The following is a 24409-nucleotide window of genomic DNA, read 5'->3' as shown; positions in this document are numbered from 1 at the left end:
TCGGCCGCCCGCGTGTCACGTGGCGCCCCGCGCCGGCCCAATCGGCGCGCGCCCCGCCCCGCGCCGGCCAATCAGCGCGCGCCCCGCCCCGAACCCGCCAATCAGCGCGCGCCCCGCCCCGCGCGGGCCAATGGGCGCGCGCCCCGGGCCGCCTCGCAGCGCGCTGTGGGAGGGGAAGGCGCCATTGCCGCGGAGCGCGGAGCCGCCGCCGCTCAGGGCCCAGCCGAGCCGAGGAGCCGGTCTCGCCGCCACCGCTGCCGCCATGGACTACGGCGAAGGTGAGGGCGCACCCCCTGGAGCGAGGGCAGGGTCCGGCCGCCGCCTCCGCTGCCGCCGCGGGGCTCGGCCGCGAGTCAAGATGGCAGCGGGCGCTTTGTGCGGGCCCCTCCTCACAGTCCTTCTCCTCCTCTGCGGGGCCGGGGGAGCTGCGGCGGCGGGAGGGCAGCGCGGGAGGGGGCGGGGGGACAGCGGGGCGTGCGGGGGGCGGCGGGAGAGGGGGTGGCGAGCGGGGGGAGCGGGGGGCGAGGGGAGGGGGTGCGGGGCGAGCTCGGCCAGGGGCCGTGGCAGGAGACCCGGCAGGAGAGAAGGGCCCGCGGGCGCCGGTCTCTCCCCTCCAGCGCTTGGGTAAAGCACTAAGTCATTCTCACTGACCCATCCTCTCCAGCTGAAGACAGAGATTGGAGATTCCCAGATACCCCCATGCATTGTGGTGTGAACATGCCCAGTGGGTCAGTCTCAGGTATGAGCTATAAATACGTCTAACCTGTACAAAAAAACAAAAAAAAAGCGTTGGGGCTGAGCAATCGGTGCTGACAGCCTGATCTTGTTAAAGATCATAGAATCGCAGGATGGTTTGGGTTGGAAGGGCAGTCGAAGGGACAGTCTCACTCCTCTGCCATGGGCAGGGACACCTCCCACTGGATCAGAGGCTCCAAGCCCCATCCAACCTGGCCTTGAACATCTCCAGGGATGGGGCAGCCCCCAGTGCTCTGGGCAACCTGGGCCAGGGCCTCCCCACCCTCACAGTGAAGAATTTATTTTTAATGTCTAATCTGAACCTTCCCCCTTCTGATTTTAAGCTGTTTCTTGTCATCCTAGCACTCTGTGCCTTTTTAAAAAACCCCGTCCCCAGCTTTCCCGTACCTCCCTTCAGGTACTGGAAGCTGCTCTAAGATCTCCCTGCAGCCTTGTCTTCTCTAGGCTACACAACTGCAACTCTTTCAGCCTGTCCTCATAGCAGAGGTGTTCCAGTGCTCAGATCATCTTCGTGGCCTCTTCTGCACCCGTTCCAACAGCTCCATGTCCTTCTTATGCTGGGGACTTCAGAACTGGACACAGGAGTCCAGGTGGGGTCTCACCAGAGCAGAGGGGCAGAATCCCCTCCCTTGCCCCCCGCTGGGCGTGCTTATTTTAATCCAGCCCAGGATGTCCCTGCTCACTGCAGGCGAGGTTGGACTGAGTGACCTGCATGATCCCTTCCAATCCAAACCATTCTGTAGTTCTGTGACAGAAAACCCAGAAGAGAAACGGGTTGTTAGAAGTATTTAACATGGTTTGACTGCACATGTTGTTTTCTGGAGGAGTTACAGCTGGCTGGGAGCAAGACTCGGTTTTCGGCTCGGGCATGGCAACATGAAATCATGCACGTTCCAGACCAAAACTGTGAGATTGAAGAGTGGGGATGGGTGGGAATAGAGTTTTTATGGTGATCATGCTTTTTGCATAAATCACTCTTTTGTCTTCAGTCATCTGCGGACGACTGTATTTGAGTCTCATGATTTCTGTTGAAAGAGGATGTTTCCCCCTTTTATACAGACATGGAAAAAGCAGAACTTGTAACTGCTTTGTGTTTTTTTTTAAAGTTTGCTTTAATATTTTGGGAAGGAATATAGAAAGCATAAATGTGATAGAGCAAAAGCTAGTTCTTGTGTTTACGCTATCAAAAATACCACATAGATACAACAAAAAGGAATGCACTTATTTTTGTGAGATGATTGAGGTTGTGAGTTTAGTAAGACTCAAGTAATGTTTTAATGTGTTGCCATCATGCGAGCATGTAGTAAAAAGATGTTGTTATAAAAACTACCTAAACAGAACTCAAGATTAATTTACAAATGCCATTAAATTGTTTGCTGTTGGATCTCTTGATGCTCTAGTTGGCTGTTACACAGAAATAGCACATTGAATTACAGGTGCACCCTTGATTGCGGTACGATCATTTTTATAATACATTCCTTGAGTCTTAGCTTTTTTGTCAATGGTATTATTTTGTGTTTGTATTTCTTGATAGCTTTAATTTATTTATTTTACCATGGCCCTGGTTTTTAATCTGCTGTATTGATTCGTAATTTAATGTCCTTTAGATTTGTAGTAGAAAAGGTTCTTCTGAACTGGTAGTTTTAAGTACCTTGTTGGAATGTTTACTGTAGCCATTAACCAGAGCCTGCTTTTCTGAGAGTTGTGTTAAAATGAGTCCAGGCTTGTTGTATGCAAGTAAGTGATCAGATTTATGTTGTACAATTAGATTGTTCCTTTTGTATACCTCTGTAATAATAGCTTTCATTGTGCTAATTAAGCTTTCTGTTATTCATTATTATTAAGCAAGTTTAATCATGATGTATGCAGCTTGAAATGTGTAACACTAATATTTATGCATTGGATGTGCATTAGCAAGGTGTGTGTAAAGCTTTTTCTTACCCTGATTCCGCACAGTGGATGAAAGGCTGTTTTTTTAGGGGTCCAGCAGATGGCAATAGAGGATGGATGTTGGGAGTTCTCATCTTTGCTCAGTTTTCCTTTGAGTTCTTGGCACAGTTCTTCCTGTTGGAAGCTTTTGGCTGGGGTGAAGCACTTTTCATTGCATGTCTGGCTGCTGGCTGCTGTAATTCTGCTGTTGTCCCTTGCGGAGGACTTGGTTTGAGACAGAGATGATATGGGCTGTAGAATAAATTCTGTTAATATTATTAACTATTCATGTTAAGGTTTTGATTACTGTGACTATCATCTTTTTAATCTGAAAGGGGGAATGGTGCTATTGCTAAAATTTATCAGCGCTGTTGGGTTGATTCCTTCTTTTGCGTGGGACTCAGGGATGTGCTGAAGCTTCTGTATCTAATGACAACGTTGGTATTTTTAAAGCAGGCGTGATGTTCTGAAAAATGTAATGTGCCTGCAAAAAAACCTGAACCTGCTTGCTACTGCACAATGGGTCTTTAAGCTTGTTAGAGTCATTGTGGATTATGAATTTAAAATGTAGGGAGATTTAGCTTGTTTCAAACCAGTGCCTCTGTTTTTTATTGTTTAAAGGTTACTTTTATTTTACTGAAGTTTTTTTTCCTTTTTTCCTTTATTGTTACTGCAACATCTTTCTCCTTTGTTATCTTCCTGGCCTTTTTATACGCTCCACATGAAAATGATTTCATTTCTTTGTGCTGTGTTATTTTAGTGTTCTCTGATCTTAAGCATTTTCTTTTAAATTGAGTCCTTTGTACCAGGAGATTCTGACTCTTATCTATTACGTATTTAACTTCCCAGTTCTTTCCCCAAGGAAAGCTTGATTTACCTTTGCTGACTAGCGAGGTTAATTTTGCAGCTATTTAAAATGATCTTTCCACCAGACCTGGGTTGTTTTTTTTTAAATCTGAACGACTAAATATGCTTTAACATTTTAATTTATAAACTGAACTTGTTTTCTAGCGTCTCATTGTATTTTATTTTAGAGGTAATATATTCCCCCTCCCTTGACATAAGTCTTCTTCACTCTCCTGTGCTCCATTAGGCTTTGAGTATGATCTAGAAATGAAAAGCGAGGCCATTCTTTGCAATTCTGTTTCTGTTCTTTAATTTTAAACAGCTCATCCACCCACACTGTGTTTATGCAAGGAGCTGCAGATACCAAAGCCTGAGCCTTAAATGCTTTGTTTTGGATACTTTGCCTTCATCAGCAAAGAAAATTTATTCTTCCATTTTTAAACTTCACTTGAACCACTCTACTTCGCCCCCCGGATTTGTGGGTACACACACAATATATTTTCAAAGGTTTCTTGGATCAGTGGCTACTATTAGAACTGAAATGTAGTCCTCCACTTCTGAATTCTCAGTTTGAGACACTGCAGTGTAGCTGCTGGTGATCTTTCTCTAGTGTTTAAGCAGATGTTCTCTTAGCCTGGGCAACAATTTCACATTTAGGCTGAATAGTTTGCACAGACAGGCAGCTTCTGCACATCTCAACTGGTGGTGACAGCCAGAGCTGATGGAGCAGAGAGCAGGCTGCAGGTGGAGGGAATTGGATGCTGCAGATACAGCTTTTCTAATGCTCTGTGATTGCTTGTGTCTGTCTTGCTTTGGTTAGCAGAAGAATCAAAAATGTGAAAGAGGACATTGCGAATGGATCTTTGTGTGTGGTTGGGAGGTTGTCAACTCCTAAGCTATTTACCCTGAGACTGTAAATTATTAAAGCTGTGTAATGGTTATTATTCAGCTGCTACATTAAAAAATTGAAATCCTTTAACTTTGGTACATCTAAGTGAATATTTACTGTCATGTTGTACGTTTTCCCCCTTTTTAGGAGAAAGCCTGTCTCGAGAACAGACTTTCAGGGTAAAGCAAAACTTAATACCTGAAGAAATATTATGCTTCTTAATTTGAATACAATGTCTTTGTCAAGCTCTGGGCACAAAGCATAAAATCTATCAATCTTTGGTAGGATTTGCAGCTGGTAAAATGGCTGAGCCAGGAGAGCAGTGGTTGGGATGATGGGTAACTGCTCAGCAGGCTGAAACAGTTAATGAAATAGTCAGAAAGAGATTATAAGATCATCTTTGTTAGGCCAGGCCAAAGACGTCTGTCCCACTGCCCCAGTGCCCTGTATGTCACTGTCTGTTCGGAGATGTGGAAGGGACAGTGCAAACAGCTCCTTCAGTGTGTTGATGTGCCCTTACTGGTTTGCAGCTTGGGAACTCTGAATTAGAGAGTGGTCTTTATTTGACATCCTTTCAGTTTCTTGTCAGTGGATTTTCATTACTGCAGTTATTGTTGTGGGATGATATTCATTGTTTCTTTAAACAGGAAAACTTCTCATGACTTCAGGTGAGCTTGTTTTGTTATTTCCTGGGAAATGCAATGGTTTAAACTTGGAGAAATGTATAAAATACTGTCTCTTGTTAGAGCAGTCAGGTCTTTGTGTGGTCATGTTCTTATCCTTCCTCTGTTTTCTGCGTTTTCCTTCTCTGCGGGACTGGACTTGCCAGACTTCTTTGTTACTATCCCTTATTTAATACTGGTTGGTACCAGGAAATGGGTTTAATCACTGGAATGCCAGCGCAGTGCAGATAGTGTGTGCTACAGGGAGACAGTGGTTCGTACTCATTAGGCAGCTCTGTGACACTAAGTGTGCTTTGAATTTCTGGGTTGTTCTTTAACCAGAACTTTTGGTGGTAAGGAAGAAGTTGGTTTTGGTTTTTTTGCCATATGTCCTTAAAAGATACAAAGATGTGATGAAGTGGCATCGGTTCAGCTCTGAATTGCCAGCCTCTTGGTGGAGTTGGTGAACTGTGATGCTGGGCTGATTTGAGTGGATTTTTGGGCTAGATGGGAGAAAACTCCCTGTTGGTCTGTAGCTCTGTGTATAGAGCTTGCGCTGGAGTGTGATGTCTCGGAACCTTGACCCAGCTGTCTGTCAATGTGGGTGAAGATTTTTTTGTGGTTGGATAGAGAAAGCAGATGCCTGTGAGCTGTGTGTGTGGGAAGTGGTCTTTTAATTCTCCACTAACTTCTGACCTATTCTGCATCAGGCTTTTTCATTTAATTCTCTTAATTAAACTTGCGTCCAAGTTGCAGCTGATGGAACAGTAATCTGAGTTACTCACTATTGAGGAAAAGATGTGAACTGTATTCCAGTTAAGAGGTGCTCAGGTGGTGACAGACACGCAGCTTCCTGAAGCACAGGGTTTAAATTGTTTTGCAGCTGGAAGTGTCCTGTTTTGTTTGTAAGCACTGTGGCAAAGACTAAACCTTTTACGTAAGCATTTAAGCTAGATTACTTAATAAGACTTCTTGCTTGCTTTCTTTATAAACATTTTTCTGCTCTTTTTTTAGACATGGACCGTGATTATGGGCATGGAGGCTATGGTGGCCCACGATCCATGGACTCTTACCTTAACCAATCCTATGGGATGGAGAGTCATGGAGGTGGAGGCGGAGGAGGTGGTGGTGGTGGTAACAGGTAAAATAATCCTTCAGTTGTCCCAAGAATTGATCAAGTCCAATTTATGTTTCAATCATTCTGTTTTATAACTTAAGTGTTCCTGAGGCATGTTGTTATGATTTTGTATGAACACTTTGGTTCTGAATTTTCATGTTTGATAAATACTGGCAAATACTAAACTGTAAGAGTTTCTTGTAATTATCGCCATTTTTGTGGAGAAGGTTGATAGTGAAACAATGCGTCTTTGAATGACATGGAAAAAGTGTTATTTTTTGGTAATGGCTAGCAATTTGTAGCTGATTGGCTTGCAATACCATTTCTGACATAGCAGACTAGACCTGTCTGGTTTAGTACCTTAACCTGAATCTATCAACATTCCATATTCAAGGAACATTTAGGGTATGTGCTCTTTAGTTTGAATGTGCAGTGCTCAAACGACCTTGCTATTGAATCTGAAAGTCATGTCCAGATTATTTAATTGGCAGGTCCTGATTACAGTCAAAACTGTGTGCATGTTCTGTGCTGCTTTGTAAGATGGATTGGTCTAAAATTGCAAAATTCTGAAGCAGTGGTCTTAAAGTTGTTTATTCCATGCTAGAATATTATTTCTGTTGCTTTTCCAGATAAAACTGGTAGGGAGCAGCTGCTTTGATACAGGCTTTAATATTGTATTCAAAGAAGCATGCTTTTCAGAGTAGTGATTATCTGGGAGGAAACAAAATGTGAAGAAAACTTGGATAACCTGATGGTTTTCCTGTGTGCACGCCTGATCCCTGTCTGGCCGTAGCCAGGCTCCTGTATGATTCTTGTCTATAGGCACTGTGGTGCCACTGGGCAAAGACAGGATGAAGTAGGGAGGCTGGAGAAGCATTGGGTTTTGCTGCACGGTTCTGTTAAACGTTTTAGTTAAGTCTAATTTGTCTAATGATGAACATTAAGATCGACTTGAAAGTCTGAGCAGAGATTGAGGAATGAGCTGTATCTACCATCTAGTAATGTGCATATGATGAAGGCTGAATGACCACTTGAACCCCAGAATGTCTCTCGCCATGTAACATTAATGTTGTGCATGGGCTCTTGCTGTAGATAGTGTTACTTCATGTAGCGTTGGGTCTTCCGAGACTAACATTTTTAAAATGAAGGCATTCAGTTTACTATGGATCCAGTTAGTAGTTACAGACTCTTCTAATTCATATTTTATCAGCCAAGGGGTTGTCTTTCCCAACTCCTGCTGAATCACCTGATTGTAACCCTGCAGGGACACTAATGTGTTGCCCTTCCAAGTGATTCCAGGTATTGGTGATCTCAATAGTGATCAATCTCTTGGTAAATAACTAAAGATTTGAGTTCCTTGTCACTCTGCTCTGAAATTCCAAGGCCTGTTCCTGTGTCTGTTGTGCATGCACTATGATAGACTTCAAAAATCCTGAGTTGATAGCTGTAACGGCCTGCAAGTGAAGGATGGAGATCATGAGCTCCAATTGTGAGACTGAATTTCACAGGGAAGACTGTTTCCAAAAAGTACAAATACGTATTTTTCTTTTAAAATCAGAATTGTAGGGTATTCGAGACTGAACAACTGTACCACTTAAAAACAAAAAAAGCAGCTATTTTCCACCCCCCTCCTCCTCAGTTCAGAACTAAGCTACCGTTTAATGCTGTGTAACTGCTAGAATATGAGGGCATGGTTTTTGAAGAAAGGAGAGTTTGACTAGCCTATGTATGTCTGCAGGTGATTATTTGTGTGAGAGACTAGGGCTGGGCTCTAATAATGCTTAGCAAATACTTGTTGCTGCAAAATTGTAAGTGAACAAAGTTCAGGCATTCTGAACTTGAGAATTGTTTGTGCCAAAACTGGCTCAGATAGCTTTCTATCTGGCCACAGTGCGACTTGCCCAGCCCTAATCAAGATTAAGCTATAACACAACTGTACGGACCAGTATAGTAATAAATTGATTTTAGTTGATAAATGTCAACTGATAACTTGTCTTTTGAAATGTATAACATTAGTAAGCTTACTTTTTTTTCTCCTCACTGTGCAACTTTTCCAGGTTTGGACCTTATGAGTCTTACGACTCCGGGTCTTCTCTGGGTGGGCGAGATCTGTACAGATCTGGCTATGGTTATAATGAACCCGAACAAAGCCGCTTCGGAGGTAGTTATGGTGGTCGATTTGACAACTCCTACCGGAATAGCCTTGACTCTTTCGGAGGTAGAAACCAGGGCGGGTCTAGCTGGGAAGCACCTTACTCCCGTTCAAAATTGAGGCCTGGGTTTATGGAGGACAGAGGAAGAGAGAGTTACTCTTCCTACAGCAGTTTTTCTTCACCCCATATGAAGCCTGCACCTGTAGGCTCTCGGGGGAGAGGAACGCCTGCTTATCCTGAAAGTGGATTTGGAAGCAGAAACTATGATGCTTATGGAGGACCATCAACAGGCAGAGGCCGAGGCCGAGGAGTAAGTACAGAATCTTTTCGGATTCTTTTCACTAGACACTCTTTTAAACCCTTTCAAGACCACTGCTTTAAAACAAATGCACTGTTCGGTACAGTGTGGGGTGTTTGTCCAAGCAAACGATCATGGTTGACAATGTTGTTTACTCCCTTGAAGCTGTCTTCAAGTAGGACCCAAGTCCCTCTTTCTGTTGAAAGTAATGAGTAATAGAAGACTAGTTGATAAGGTTTATTAAATCTCTCCTTTTGCTTGAAAGGTGAAGATAAAAAGTACTAGGTTTGGTCTAAAAGGGATTAAAAGGACTTGCATTTTTCCTTGTAAACACTAGCATCTTTGCTAGTGGGGAAACTCTTGTATATTGTAAAAGTTTAATTCAAAGTCTTGAAGTTTTGAGTAGGTTAAAGGTGCAATGTATAAGCAAAAAACCCAGGTGGTGGATGCTGTAGTGGTTTTTGTTTCCTTTAAAGGTAAAAGTTTAGCTAATTCTTTAATACACGGAACACATGGTTTATCAAACAAGTCTTGTTTTAAATGTAACCCTTAGTCTGACTTGTGTGCTGGAGGGGAGGTGGGGAGGAGATGGCAAAGGTGTGGCATTAGCAGTCACAGTGACTTTTTCTTTTCAAAATTAAAGCATGGTTAAAGGGACATCATCAACTTGAAGTCAAGTCCTTGCACAGAACGGAAGTTTATAGCCTGCCTAGTCCTGTCACCTGTATTCATCTTGTTTTGAAGACTCCTATTATAACTCCTTTTCAGCGGAGTCCTTTCTGATGTAGGACCTAAAAAGTTGTATGTCCAAGAAACTGGAAGATGAATTGCGCAAAGAATAGCGGCTCAGAGTTTGGAGGACTAAGGCTGGATGGTGAATGAGCTAGGGGAAAAGATGAATAACAGAAGAGAGCTAAAAAAAAAGCTCTGACAGAAGTACTAACTTTGAGTTCATGGTGTCCCTTTATCTTGGTTTTAAATACCCAAGTCTAATTATGTTTTTAAGCCGAAGAGTTCAGTGAACATTTTCTGCCTGTGCCTCTAGGTGTAATTTGTCTTAAAATTCCAGAGTGTGCCATGTTTCTTTGGGAAGCAAATCTTTAATACCAAACCATGCAACTTGTTTGTAGCAAATGTAGAGGAAGATTGTTTTTTACTGGGTCTTTTAAATGCTGAATTGTGTGGTGATTTTGTTTTGAATAGTCGACTTTGCAGCATTCTTACATACTATAGTTGCTACATGCAAATTCTAGCCGAGGGATGCACATGGCTGCTGGGTAGCACATAGTGTGGTATGAGAAATAGGTTCTAATCTGTTACATTTCTCTGCTTGTGAAGCTGAAAGCACTGGGTTCTTAAGCTTGGACGCCATCCTTTCAGAACTCATTTAGGTCTGAAAGTGTTGTGCAGAGTTACAACCAAGTAGCCTTATTTCTTTTTTGGTTTGCTTTTGAAATTTTACTCTTTTCTGTACTGAGGGATGATGTAAAGGCTTAACTCCTTACTATATGTAAAATGCATTGCACCTTTAATAGATAGATTGTCTGCTTAAAAACAAAGTACTTGAGATAATCCAAGTGCATACTTCATGCCAACTTTACGTGTACAGTGTAAATGTACACGCTAGGTAGTTCTGTAACTATCTCAACTAAATAAATTAACATGGAGGCCTTGTGCATGGACTTCTGGTTAAAAAGTGCTTGTTCTGGTACATTCTGTCACTTAAAATTTGATTAAAAAGACTAGTTGTACTGTTCCCAAAGTATGGCTTTTTTGTGTTCTTTCAACTGTGTTAGTGTAATACTAAATCTTTTCCCATGGCAATACAAATATTTCTGCTTATCCAAGTCATCCATCCAGTCAGTGCGCTCTCTTCTGCCCTTTATTAATCAAATAATCGAGTCAATACTAAGTATGTTAGTGCTTTTGAAAATACTGCAGCTCCCTGACTTCTCCCTCTTCAGATTACTCCTTTATTCCGTACCCTCAGAGAGGAAACTTCCATAAACAAGGGTCCACAAGTGACTGTGCAGCATTTCAGAAATAATAGAAAGGTTTAGTCTTTTAACAGAGCTTTCATTCCTGTTGCTGCCATACTTTGTATTTCTTTCTCCAGGCCCAACTTTTAAATTCTCAATGTATTGAATTCCTCCAGTTAATCGCTTTTCTACCCTGGACACCCTTCTTTACTCAGTTTTCAAATCTTTGCCAATAATTTGGCATAAAGAAGCTTGTTTGTTTATTCATTAAATGGCTCCTGAATAAAGTGTTGAAAACTGGGTGGGTTAGCTCTGCTTCTTCCCAGAGGGAGAAGTTCATCATCTTAAGAATCTGAGGGGAGATGCCCAGGTGTTAGGCTGAGATATGAGCCCTGATAGATATGTTCATTGTCTGGACCATGGTTCTGAATAAGCAGAAACACAATTTTTATACAAATGTACTCATTCTACTGGGCAAACGCCCCCACGGCCATCTCACAACACAACAGCAAACTGGGAGCTTAAATTTCCCCTGTATTTGGCTCTAGGAAGCAGATTTTACTTAGTTTGCAGTTTTATTGTACCAAGTAATTGCTTTATTTCCATCAGTTTCATATTCTAATACCTTTCTCTCGATGTCCCAATTTTTCAGCATATGGGAGACTTTGGAGGAATGCACAGACCTGGAATTGTTGTTGACTATCACAACAAACCCAGTCCTGCAGCCGTTGCTGCGAGAGGAATAAAAAGGAAAATGATACCGCAGCCATATAATAAACCTGGTGGGACCTTTATCAAGAAACCCAAAATGACAAAACCTATTTTGAAGCTCAGCCAGAAAAAATCGCCCAGTAAGTAACGAGTGCCAAAATAATTAAGGTAAAATTACTAGTGTCTTTTATTCACCAGGGGTGTTTTACTGTTCAGAAGGAAGGCTGTACATGTGGGTTTCTGACTCTTGATTTTCTGCTTTTGAAGTGCTCTACAGGTTTTTTGTATTCTCTCTTCCAGCTGTCCTACTGCTAAGATGATTTGCTAAATAACATGGAATGTTTTGGTGTATTTAAATATGTACAGTTGAGGACTGTTTTCGTTCAGACTTTGTAACAATACTTCCTGGAGGCAGGTTTTCACCACTGAATGTAATTTTAGATCTCGGGCTGCCATAAGTGACAATGCTTGGCAAATACTAAAATGTGCCCTCGCATGAGCCCAGGTGCTGCTGTCCAAATATAATACGTAGTGCATCGACTGCAACACAATTAAAATAAAGGCATAAGGTGAGGGTGAAGAGGAGAGGGGAGGTGAGGCAAACAGAAACTTTTTGCCATCCCTGGAGGTGTTCAAGGCCAGGCTGGATGGGGCTTGGAGCCCCTGATCCAGTGGGAGGTGGCCCTGCCCAGGGCAGGGGAGTTGGATCTGGATGGGCTTTGAGGTCCCTTCCACCCCAAACCATTCCATGATTCTATGAGAAAGCACTGAGAATATTGAAAAAAGCAATGCACCTGAAAGCAAGAGCATGGTAACAGTTTGAGGCGCTAGGTGGGCTGATGTACTCTGTAATGCTGAGGGTACTGTAAGAACTGGAGTGGGTAGTGCCTACCAGAATGCCCTTTTAAGCAACCTGCCCTGTGGCTCTGAGACTAGGGAGGGGAGAAACTACCAGATGGTTTAATGCAGTTTTCTGAGGCTCGAATGGAAAGGTGCTCTAAGCAGGATCGTGTAGTTGGAAACTAAAAAGTGGGTAACAGCTAATAGAAAATGGGATGCAATCAGTGTTCAGTGTGGGTATGGAAGTATATCTCAAAATCAGATTGTCCTTTCAGTCTCCTCTTTCTTGTTTTGTGGCATTAGATCTAGGCAATTGCATCTAGAAGACTTTAGTTTATATTCCTAGAGAAAACTTACTTTACAGTTAGTATTAATACTAAAACTATAAATTGTAGCTGTAGTCTGTCCTGGCTGCTTAACAAGCTGAATTTTTTCGTAACCATCTTATTGCCTTAAAATGAACTGACAGTCACAGCACTGCTGCATTATTTATTTCTTCCTCATCTTATGTTTACAGACATGAAGTCATCGTTCCAGGACTCTACTATAGAGGTAAAGAATCTCAGAATTGGGAAATGATTGCTTTTTTCACAAGTTCGTGCAGTATACCTTAATAATTAAGCTAGAATTATAAAAATTAAGCACTTAACTATGTAAGATTTCATAAACTTGATTTTTTTCCCTTTATCTGAATCTGTCTTATTTTGGTGGCAGTCTGAAATCTTTGCTGATTTCAAATTAAAGGTATAGCTTGTGCAGAGAGCCTGGAATATGAGTTTTAAACTGCATTTGTAGGTCCTGCCTATTCTTGCAGTGCACTGAGAGTTGTCGTGTGAACATCTCTTGTTGTCGTAGGTAGTCAGCCTGAATTCATGCAGCTGTGACCTGCTTTGATGACAGGTTACTGGAAATGATTTGCACTGTCTTTTCTGGATGTAGAATGACATTGTTGGGTTTTTTCTTAGAAAAAATCATCTATGGATTTGACTTTTTTTAGGAAATTGAAGTGGATACAAGTGGTGCAGTTGTCATATATGAAGACTTTACAAGAGATGCCTATGATGTTGGATATCAGACCTTTGGAGGTAAGTCAGTTTCCTTCATCTTTTTAAACCTTGTGTGGGTGCATTGGAGGAAAACTGGAGCCCCAGTGGGGAGTCCCAGACCATGTGTAGGTTCAGACTTCCCTTCCCCACCTGTAACAGGACAGGCACTTGAGTTTGTTAGCTTGAGCAGTAAGATACAGGCCATCCCACTCCACAGAATGTTGTATCAGGTGATTTGTACAGAAGTTAAACAAGTTTCCAGGGTCAGTGGTAAAGCACTAAGTGAAATTTAAATCCTGAGATCAGTAATGGATGTTGCCTTCATAGGTGGATTGTTGTTTTTTTGCTTTCGTGTATTAAAAAAAGAACAATCGTTTGGATAGTTTTTCTCCTTTCTGGCTCAAAGTGATTTTTGAAACTCTGCGCTGCAAAACAGAAAGAACTTTAAGATGTTGCTCAGTAGAAGTCTCTTCAGTACTCAGCGACACTTCTAGAGCCACAGAGCTTGTTGCTAGTCTTATTTTTCTTGCTTTATGCTGTCATACATTCCTTTCTGTTGCTTCTTGGATGGAGCCAGATTACCTGGAGAGTCCCGTCTCTTCTAGGGTGAACTGCAGATGAAAACTGCATGAATCCCTCTTTTCCTGCTCTAGAGCTACTTACTGAATAATCATAGAATCATAGAATAATATTCTGTTTCATTTTGTCCCTAGGCTTTCTGAGCAGATGTAGGAAAGTCAAACATAAGCACACATATGCAGAAAGTCCATGTCCTTAGTCTTTAATGTTGCTAAGCTGATTTCTAGTCATTTGTTTGTTTGCCCTGAGGGCGGAACTTACATGGCATTTAAATAAGCCATTGGGCCACTTCTGGTTTCTCTGTGTTTTGGGGTGTTTGTGGAGGATACAGGGGTGGTGGATACTCTCATTGGTGTGGTTTTTTGAGCATAACACTTCAAAATCCTTCTACTGCATGTTAAGATGGCAAAGGAGAAGTTAAAAGTGAGGATGAGGAGAAGCGGCGAATTGAGGCCAGAAGAGAGAAGCAGAGGCGAAGAAGGGAGAAAAACAGTGAAAAATACGGTGATGGATACAGGTTTGTGCTATAATGTCTGGCTTGTGTGCAGTGTTTTTCTTCCCCTTTATCCTTCTGTAAGAATATGTCAAAAAAAATCAGCCCAAGTCCCAGCACCCAAATCCTGTGGCCTAGAAGGCTGGATGTTTAACTGGACCTCTTACTTCCTTTTCTCTCAGGAGTGTGCCAGTGCATACTTGAGCTTCTGTTACATTTGTACTCATGATGACTTAAGTTGTTAGAAATTTGCTTTATTATGATTTTATATGTGTGATGAGCTATTTTGTAGCAAAAATACATAGACGGAACTGTTACTTTTCTTAGTCTCGCTGCAGACTGATGGGCAGTGCTGTAAAAATCTGTTCTGTCAGTGCAACATAAGGAAATATGGCCGCCTCAGTGCAATAAAGGTTATGTAGTTTTTATATGGAAAATAAGCTTTAAATTAATTCTTTTGACTATTTATAGTTAGGAAATCGTGGACTGGTGGTGTGACTTAAGCCCAGCTAACAACTAGGCAGCACAGAGCTGCTTGCTTACTCCTTGCTGGTTGGGGTGGGAGAGAGAATTGGAAGAGTAAAGGCAAGAAAGCTGATGGGCTGAGATAAAGGCAGTGTAACAGGTAAAGCAAAAGCTGCATGCGCAAGCAAAGCAGAGGAATTCATTCACTGCTTCCCTGCAGTACGCAGATGTTCAGCCATCTCCAGGAAAGCAGAGCTCTGTCATGCATTATAGTTACTTGGGAAGACAAACACCTTAATTCTGAACATTCTCCCCTTCTTCCCCTTGGCTTATTGCTGAACCTGATGTCCCGTGGTGTGGAAAATCCCCTTTGAGTTGGTTGGGGTTGGCTATCCCGGCTGGGTCCCCTTCCAGCTTCATGTGCACCCTCAGCGCTCGCTGGCTGATGGTGTGAGGGGCAGAAATGGCTTTGGCTCTGTGTGAGCAATAATGAAAACATCCCTGTGTTATCAGCACTGTTTCCAGCACAAACCCAAACCGCAGCCCCACACCAGCTACCACAAAGCAAGTGGAGTCTATCCCGGTTGAAATCAGCACAGGGAGCTGAAACCAGGTCAGCTGGTATGGCAGTGAGAAAGTACTGCAGGAGGTGACACTGAGATCTGTGATAGATACAGAATAATGTGACTTTTAAATTGATAGCTTCTGATTTCAGCAGTTCTTATCTTTTGCATAGGTAATTAGTTACTCTGGGACTGGCCTCATTCATATTTGGTTCCTGTAGCGCTTACCCTTCATAATGCTAACTGGGTTTTATTGATTTTCTTTTTCACTTGGGCATTCTTTTAAAAGAAGATTAAAAGGGCATTCCTTTTCCGGTGAGGTTTGTCAAGTCCTCATAGTTTTGAGAAGAGAGAGAAGAATGTTTCTGTAATGATAATAGTTAATGTATTTCTCTTGACAGAATGGCATTTACTTGCTCATTTTGCAAATTCCGAACATTTGAAGAAAAAGAAATTGAGGCACATCTGGAGAGTGCAGCTCACCAGGAAACACTGGATCATATTCAGAAGCAAACCAAATTTGACAAAGTAGTGATGGAGTTTCTTCATGTAAGACAAGTGGTTTTTGATGCATACAATGCTTTTACATTAGAATGTAGTTACAATTCACTATTTAGCTTCAGAACGTGCTTAATTTATCATCGTTAGTCCCTTTGCAGACGACTTGGCACAGGTCGAAGCAAATTCAGAATCTGTAGAATAGCATTGACTTTACAGTTAAAAGTAGCGTCTTAAGAAGTAATGGTAATTAATTCCTACTACAGAGCTATTCGGAAATAATATTTTCAGTATAGATTACTATTAGAATATGAAGAATCGTCCGTTGAATGTGTTGTAACTTGTTTGTTTCTGATCCTCTGTAGGAATGCATGGTGAATAAATTCAAGAAGACAGCTATGCGTAAGCAACAGACGAGTAATCAAACAGAAAATGCTCAAGCTGCTGAAAAAGATATAATGGAAGGTGAGTAATGCTGTTTATGTGCAAGTGTGTGTTGTGGGGTTCTGCTTGGCCTGTTCTGCTTCCAGTCTTCTTTGAATTCGATAAAATGTCTGGATTGAAATGATTTGTTTTCACTCCTTTGCTGTATCTGGTTGGGATTCCTCGCATTGTTTCTGATACGATGTGGAATGTTAAGCAATTGCTGTCCGAGTAGCCCTGTCAGAAAATGAGATAACATTGTGCTTGGCAAACAGAATTGTGTGGGCTTTGCCACAGTCTTATGTCCAGAGGAATGGCAAGAGGTGGATGCAAATCGGTTGAAAGACAGTGTGTAATAAAGCTGTAAGGTAGTAATGGTCAAATATGATGGTGAGGATCTGAGTAAAAGTGTGATAGTTGCTGTGGTTTTCAGGGGCAGTGACAGAAGGCGGAGCTTGAGCGCTTTCTTGGTTACCCAAGGTGCATCTTGGCCTGAATTTTTTTTTCCCCCCAACTGCCCTGCAGGCAGTTTTCTAGAGAGTTTTGTGTGTTCTGTGCCTTGCTGTGCCATATCCTTTGACTTTATACTTTGCTGGTGGGCTTTCAAAAGATCTGCTAGAGCCAGAGGAGGTAGTTTGAGCGCCTTTCCTTTTGGCAATAACTGTGTTTGGCTACTGTCTTAATTAAAACTTCAATGCTAAAAGCTGCTTAAAAGCCAACATCTTAATCTGACAGATTCTTTTTATGTTCTTTCCTTAAGTACTGGAGAGCCTGTTTGCATTTAGAGTGTTCCGTTGCCAAGCTAATATCTAAAATTGCAAGAGGAATTGGATTCATGTGCTTCTTCATGATGGTGAGGAGAGGCAAGGAGGTAGAGTAGTTATTCTTGTGAGGGGTAAAATAAATCCAGCTGCTTTGATGAAGCTTTATTTGGTTTTAATATAAAAATGTGTATTATTAAGGATATTAGTTATTGTTGATTTTAAGTAGATGGCATTTTTATATGTTAAATAGTTCGGTTTGATTGTTGGAGCATTTTTATTGCCCTCTATTTAGGCAGGTGGGTGTTCATGTCTCGACTTCACACAGCAAATTTAATTCCCTGGGTCTCATACACAGTCTAGAGAGAGCAGTATCCAAGTGAAAAACTTCCTATTTCAACATTACCCTCAGAGTCTAATTTTGGTACCTGAATTTTGGATCCATCTTTGCCTGGGGTTCAGTTTGACTTGTTTAACAACTGAAAGCTCTAATTTTCTGGTACAATAAAAACCCAATCTCTTCTTCAACGTTCCTGGAGTAACAGGCTTTGTGTTGACGATGCGTTGCGTTTTCTTCGGCAGGGGTTACTGCTGATGACCACATGATGAAAGTGGAGACTGTTCACTGCAGCGCTTGCAGCGTGTATGTTCCTGCCTTGCACAGTTCTGTTCAGCAGCACTTAAAATCTCCTGATCATGCAAAAGGAAAACAAGTAAGATATGACATATTAGTAAAGAAAAAACAAAGCAAACATAACCTGATAGTAGGTGAGAAGTCTTAGGGGGCTCAGGGCTTGGGAGAACTGGTTTCTAAGTCCTTGTTGGTATTACTTGTTCTCTAGCCAGCTGGAATGTCCTTGTTCCACTTTGTAAAAGTAACATCCCATGAAGTAGCCAGCATTTAAGCACCCTTGGTTAATAAAGTATTGGTGTGGTTAAAGGCTGATGGTAGTGAGTCCCAAGAAGGTTACTAGGAATTAGTCTGTTATTGCATGGGAATGTTTTACTGCCATTAAGAGTTGGGAAGAGTCTGTTATTCAAATGGCAAAATGTAATGCATGCATTTCTAGCAAGATAGAAAACCTGCTGTCTTTTATTGGCTTGGATGTTATCTTCTTAAACTGCTCTCACTTCAAATTAGAATTAGCAGTAGTATGGAACTGCTCCTTGCCACAACTTATCATGATACACTTCTAAGGTTGGTAGAAGGGTTGGAAGAGTATGTGTGTGTATTGCGGGGGGAAGTCACAGCTGTCATATTACTTTAGCAATCTTGCTTACTGTTTGGTTTATATAGAATCATAGAATCATAGAATAACCAGGTTGGAAGAGACCCACCAGTAAGCTTCTGTGATGATGGAGTATCATGGAATCACAGAATGGTTTGGGTTGGAACGGAATTTAAAGGTCATCCAGTTCCGAACCCACTACAGGCACAGGGAGATCTCCAACTCCGTGTTCCTGTGCTGGAAAAGCATCTGTGTTATCTGTAGATGGGAACAGGTAACTGTGCCTGTAGACAGGCACGTGGTTGTAGTTACTTATAGTAGCAAGACATGAATATATATTTTGGTCAAGCTAAAGCGATAAACTATAAGGGCTACCAAACTTAATTTAACTTATGATGTGGTTTGGACTTAGCGCCAAGAGTGAGCATTTCATGCTGAAATATGTTTGTTATTTTCCTTATAGAGGCTGACCATGACCACGTGTGACAATTGTAATTGACGTATGATAATGATTCACTGTAATATTTGTTCCCTAGGCCTACAGAGAACAAATAAAAAGGGAGAGTGTTCTTACTGCCACCAGTATCTTAAATAATCCCATAGTCAAGGCACGGTATGAGCTGTATGTGAAGGTAAGGTGCAAGTGGAAAAAAGGAACCTGTCATGTTTGCTACACCAGTATTTTCTCCATCCTGACGAGGTTTAACCTCAGTGCTCTGTCTTCTGTTTCTGCCTTCTTGGTAGCTCACAGATTGAATGTACTTTTAATGTGTTTTGTCTGTCTTAAATTCTTCTGTTAGATAACTTTGTTTGCTGAAAAAGTGATCACCATCAAACTTAACAGCTTTTGGTTTTTGTTTATTGTTTCTGTGTATACCTGGTCAGTTTTTAATTAGATGCTTTTATTAAAAAGATCAAGCTTTAGGGAAGCCTCAGCAGTGTCTTTGTGTGTAATACTGACTGTAGAGGCCAAAACACTTCTGAACAATTGAGTCATTTGTAAAGGCTCTGGTGTTTGGCTTTGTACTAAGGTTCAGTCGACACACTACTCGGCTACTTTTTGTTCCATAGAATTTTCAGGATTCATGGCAGCATACAAAAATGAAAGCCTCCAACAGCAGTTGTGGTGAGCTGAGAATTTAGAAGGCATGACAGCTGATGTTGTAGATATGTGACCTAAGAAACGCATGAATTTATTTTAACAAAACATGTTGCTTTTCCTCTCCTGTGGCCAACACAGTGTCTTCCTCTGTAGTTCCATTTTTAGCTCTCATAGGTGCTTTTAATTGCTTTACAGTTTTGCCTGTGCCCAAACAACAGACACTTTCACAGAATCACAGAATGATTTTGGTTGGAAAAGACCTCTAAGATCATTGACTCCAACCATTGATCCAGCCCTGCCCCTAGACCATGTCTCCAAGTATGACGTCTACTCGTCTTTTAAACACTTCCGGGGATGGTGACTCCACAACCTCCCTGGGCAGCCTCTTCCAATGCTTGACAACCCTTTCAGTATAGAAATTCTTCCTAATATCCAACCTAAACCTCCCCTGGCACACCTTGAGGCCATTTCCCCTTGTCCTGTCACTGGCTACCAGGGAGAAGAGACCAACCCCCACCTCGCTACAACCTCCTTTCAAGTGGTTGTAGAGAAAGATGAGGTCTCCCCTCAGCCTCCTTTTCTCCAGACTGAACTCCAGCTCCCTCAACTTTCAGACAAAGCAATATTCTGTTGCAGAAATGTGACAAGTGCAGCAGTTAGTCATGATTTAAAATGTGAAGTTAATCATGGCCTGCAAAATAATGTCTGTTGGGTGCATGAACTGTTTTCAGGCAACTGTTCTGCATGGCCAGACGTCACAGCCTAGAATATCTGCATGCATTTCCAGCATCTCCTTACAGCCCCCTGGTGGGTGAAAAGGGGGAGTTGGAATTGGCTGTTCACAAGTTGGAAAACTGAGGAAGATAAAATTTACAGGATTGTCTTCACAAGGAGACTGGCACCACTTTCAGAATGCCTAGCACTGATATTTCCTGGGGTGCAGTGAACTTGATACGTTTCGGTAGCTCCTGCTCAGGGATATGTGTCTGGCTTCTGGATGCCCTCTGGTCTAGGGCCTCCTCACCCTCATTGTGAAGAATTTCTTCCTAATGTCTAATCTGAATCTTCCTCCTTCCAATAAAAAGCTGTTCCCTCTCGTCCCATCACTCAGTGTCCTTCTAAAGTCCCTCCCCAGCTTTCCTGGAGCCCCTTTCAGTACTGGAACCTGCTTTTGAAGTCTCCCCACAGCCTTCTCTTCTCCAGGCTGAACAACCCCAACTCCCTCAGCCTGTCCTCACAGCAGGGGTGCTCCAGCCCTTGGATCATCTTCGTGGCCTCCTCTGGACTCGCTCCAGCAGTTCCGTATCCTGACGTTGGGAATTCCAGAACTGGACATGAGACTCTAGGCTGGATCTCATGAGAGTGGAGTAGAAGGGGAGAATCACCTTCATTGATCTGGCCATGCTTGTTATTGTTTAAGATCTGTTCAGCCCAGAGCAGTGTGCTGAGTCCTGCCCTGCCAGGTTAGCTTGGAGCAATGTGCTGTCTCCACAGGAGTGGAGTGTAACAGGTTTCTGCAGCTTGTCCGGCAGAGTGAAGGGCAGTCAGGAGTTGTCCTTTTTGGAGTGTGGGAGTTGTCCTTCTGTAATTGTGCTCTTTAGCTACAATTCATCATTATGCCTGGCCTAGACATGAGAGAGTTTTAATGTTGCCTTTTGTATCAGGTCTATAACAGAGCTTCTGACATCCTTGCGAGTCATTTACAGAGAAAGGTCAGCTTTGATTTTCTTTTGTAGGAAATTATGATCTCTGTTAGGCTGTATGAAATTCTCAATGTACCCGTCCTCCCTCTGTCCTGTCTGGAATGTGGTTTGAAGCCAGGTGGAGTGCTCTTAGCTCCGTAATCAGCTTATTTCTGTCTGTCTTTGGAAACGCAGCATGTAACACCAGCCTTCTGTGCATCTGACCCTTCCTTGTGAGGATCTGCTTTTAAAAAAGCCAAACTTAGTAATTTAAAGAAGTTTCAATCCTGCCCTGTTAGTGGGATTTGTGTGTGGTGGCTGCGAGTTGGCTGGGCTGAGACACTGCCAGCAGAGTGCTTTGGGCTGGGGCTGGCCCTTATATACTATGTGCTTAAAGTTATCCTGGGACTGGAAATAACTTGGCCTCAACGCATTCTGCTTTCTTTGGGCTACTCTTTCAGTCTGAATGTATGATTTTCCTTGAGTTTAAAATAACTCTGAAGCCACACTTTTGTTCAGTGGCATTAGCTAGGTGGTCTCGCAGCTTTGTGATTGCTCAGTGATTTATAGGCCGCCTGGAAAATGTAACTGCAGTAAAAATACTGATTTTTTTTTTTTTTTTTTTTTTTGGATAAATAAGCAAAAAAAGGACAAGGAGCCTGGTACTCGATTCTTCTTTTGGATCATCTTGTAAATAACATTCTTGAAATCTCAGTCCTAGTGTAGGTGGTGATTGCTGTCATCTGTTCTGATCAGACTTGTTCTGTCGGATGTTTGAACATGAAAGGAGCTTTAGCAAAGAAACTCCTAATACTTCATGTTGCTCTTTGTTGTTTATTGATTATTCCAAGTTCTTTAACATCTGTAACAAGCGGAAGCCGAGGTATGTCTTGTACTGAATTATTGGATGAAATAGAGAAATTGTGAGCCTAGAATGCAAACATAAAATACTGTGAGAAATCTGCTAGATAACATTTCCAGGTCAGCAGTGGAGTGCGTTCCAGGCTAGTCAGTGTAATTAACTCTAGATTTTGTCATATTTACTGATGAGTTTGCCTTTTTGGTAGAATGAGTCAGGGTGAATGAGGACTGTAAATAAAGAAAAGCAGAAGGAAACTTCTGCTCAGATTCAGTTTTATTCAGGGAAGAAAAGGGAGCAGCTGTAATTCCTAGAACCATGTTGAGAGTTAACCATATAATTTTGATTTATTGAATGTTGCAGTTCAGTTGCAGTTTGTGTGTACTTTGCCTTTTTTCTCAAAGCTATTTGTTTTCAGTTTCCAGTGCATGTAAAAATGACGTGTTGCTAATTTTAAATTGAATCTGTTCTATTATCTTGTGAAAAAACCTGCAGACTATTGAAAAGCTGTATAAAGTCCCTTTATGTTTCTGAGTGGCCTTCCTTTTCATTCAGTGAAATGATGAATATTATTTTATTTTCATGTTTGCAATAAATATTAAAGTGTTTGTATTCAATTATCTGTTTCAGGGTGAAAATCCTTTTGAGATTAATGATCAGGCTCAGGAGCAGCAGGCGGAGGAGGAGGAGAAAGCTGAAGAGCCGGCTGAGGCTGAGGAGGAGGAGGAAGAGGAGGAAGAGGAAGCTGAAGAACAAACTGACTTCACTTTAGACCACACTGAAGATAACTAAGTGCAAGAGAACGAAAATATACTGGGGGGAAAGGGTGGAAAACAGCTTTTTATTTCTGCTCTAAAGTGGTTAAGACTTTTTAATAGTCTGAGATGATGTTGCTGGAGATTTCCCCACCGTATGCATGCATTCCATTCCGTGGAGAAACTTGTTTATATAATTCCTCTGTGTTTCTGGTTTTGTTTAAAATGAAATTATGACTATTTTAGTTGAGCTTTTTATAGCAAACTGACTGTTAAAGCTGATTAAGACATTGTGTTGTATATTTTTTTAAGCATCCTATTTTTTTGATGTGTGTATTGAAAGTTGGATATAATAATAATTTTGGGGCTAATCAGTGGTAAAGAAGGGTGGGTCTGCCGGGGTAAATGTATGAAATGCTGTGTGGCACACGCTTATCAGATTTACCTCTTAGTGCGGGATGAGTAACTGCAAAAATTGTGCTGTTGAGCGTGGCTGTGTGGGGAACTGCGTTGCACTCTATCATAGAGTATGTGTTATAATATGCCTTGTAGCTCTTTGTGATAAGATGTACCTGTTTGTAGCAATAAAACACTTCAGAAACGTTGTTGTTTGAACTGTCAGTAGTTCAGTGTTCCAGCCATTTCCCCGTGCTGATTGCTGAAGTGGTTTAAAATTGAATCTTGATTGATCATTTGATTGGAAGTCTTTAAAATCTGTAGTTACGTCTTAGTGGCTGGTGTTATTTATTGCTGATTTTTGATGTATTCAGACTCCACCAGAGCAGATAAGCACTTCAGCATTCATTGTGTGCCTGGGGGAAGCACGACCAGGATGGATGGGACTTTAAACCCCCTGATCCAGTGGGAGGTGTCCATACCCATGGCAGGGAGTTGGAACGGGATGGGCTTTAAGGTCGCTTCCATCCCAACCCGTTCTATGATTGTACGATTATATGCTTTCAGTATATTTCCATGCTGTGCACTGGTGTCTATTTTAGAAGTGATATGTAAATACACTTATTTTTTTTCAGCAGTTCTTCCAATCTAGCTTTTGACTAATGAGAACTGGAAACGTCAGATTTAAAGAAGGAAAGCTAAGGAATTTGCATCACTTTTCCCTAAATGTGGTAACGTAACATAAGGAACTGTGCAGTCTCTGGTTGTTATGGGGACTTTTGTTTCTAAACCTCCTCTTCTGTGTGATTCGTGCACCTTGCTGTTGGAGAGCCTTTGTGTTGATTTGTAGTCATGGCTGTCTGCGGGTGGTGTATGCAGAGGGCAGACAGAGGTTAGATGGGATTAAAACACTTCTGATCTCAAACACGAAGTAATTAGCTTTTCTGATGATCTGTTGTCAAACTGGGGAAAGCATGTGAGTGTTATGGGGGAACACTTGATACAGATGTTAGGCCAGTGGAAAGTCCAGTAGCCGTGAGCTGTGAAGAGTGTTGTAGCCATTCCGCTGTTGCCTTTTAGTGCAGCGTGACTTGAACTCCTGTTTTCTAGCTGGCTTATATTTTTCTCTTCAAAATAAATCCACATGATGTAGGCTTGTTGCACCTGTAGGTTTGGTGGTTACTTTAGCAGTTAGCTTGGACTGGCATGAGTTGGTTGGAAGGTGTTAAGCTTGCAGCTGGCTGAACGGTGTCTCTTTGGGGTATGCAGGCTTAAAATAAGAGAGCATTCTTTCATAACTAACCTTAACTGTACTCCCTGAACATCTACTCTCCTGTTCTTCATCTTAAGGCTAGGGTTAAGGTTCATATTTGCATTA

At 41.9% G+C, this 24409-nt stretch overlaps 2 protein-coding genes across 4 annotated transcripts in view; one reads left to right on the top strand and one right to left on the bottom strand.

The window, feature by feature from the left end:
- The window catches only part of KYAT3 (kynurenine aminotransferase 3), a 237203-nt gene that overhangs the window by 171587 nt on the left and 41207 nt on the right, over positions 1-24409 (bottom strand). The gene's annotated exons all lie outside the window — the stretch shown is intronic.
- On the top strand, positions 149-23240 carry ZNF326 (zinc finger protein 326). 2 transcript variants are annotated; one of them, XM_069862774.1, is made up of 13 exons: positions 149-278; positions 665-739; positions 6097-6223; positions 8257-8662; positions 11282-11480; positions 12698-12732; positions 13178-13265; positions 14208-14322; positions 15728-15875; positions 16190-16289; positions 17591-17721; positions 18774-18869; positions 22511-23240. In XM_069862774.1, the coding sequence occupies exons 1-13, from the start codon at positions 263-265 to the stop codon at positions 22670-22672; spliced, it is 1698 nt and encodes a 565-aa protein (XP_069718875.1). In that variant the 5' UTR covers positions 149-262; the 3' UTR covers positions 22673-23240. The 2 variants fall into 2 exon arrangements, with proteins under 2 accessions (XP_069718875.1, XP_069718876.1); XM_069862775.1 differs by lacking the exon at positions 665-739.

This window comes from Phaenicophaeus curvirostris, chromosome 8 (genome assembly GCF_032191515.1).
Source record: "Phaenicophaeus curvirostris isolate KB17595 chromosome 8, BPBGC_Pcur_1.0, whole genome shotgun sequence".
Taxonomy (NCBI): domain Eukaryota; kingdom Metazoa; phylum Chordata; class Aves; order Cuculiformes; family Cuculidae; genus Phaenicophaeus; species Phaenicophaeus curvirostris.
This window is presented reverse-complemented; position numbering and strand designations above follow the sequence as displayed.

Excerpts from the sequence above, each read along its gene's own strand:
- ZNF326 (XM_069862774.1), top strand. Across the intron at positions 12,733-13,177 it reads TCCAGGACTCTACTATAGAG|GAAATTGAAGTGGATACAAG; the intron begins GTAAAGAATCTC and ends GACTTTTTTTAG. Across the intron at positions 13,266-14,207 it reads TGGATATCAGACCTTTGGAG|ATGGCAAAGGAGAAGTTAAA; the intron begins GTAAGTCAGTTT and ends CTGCATGTTAAG.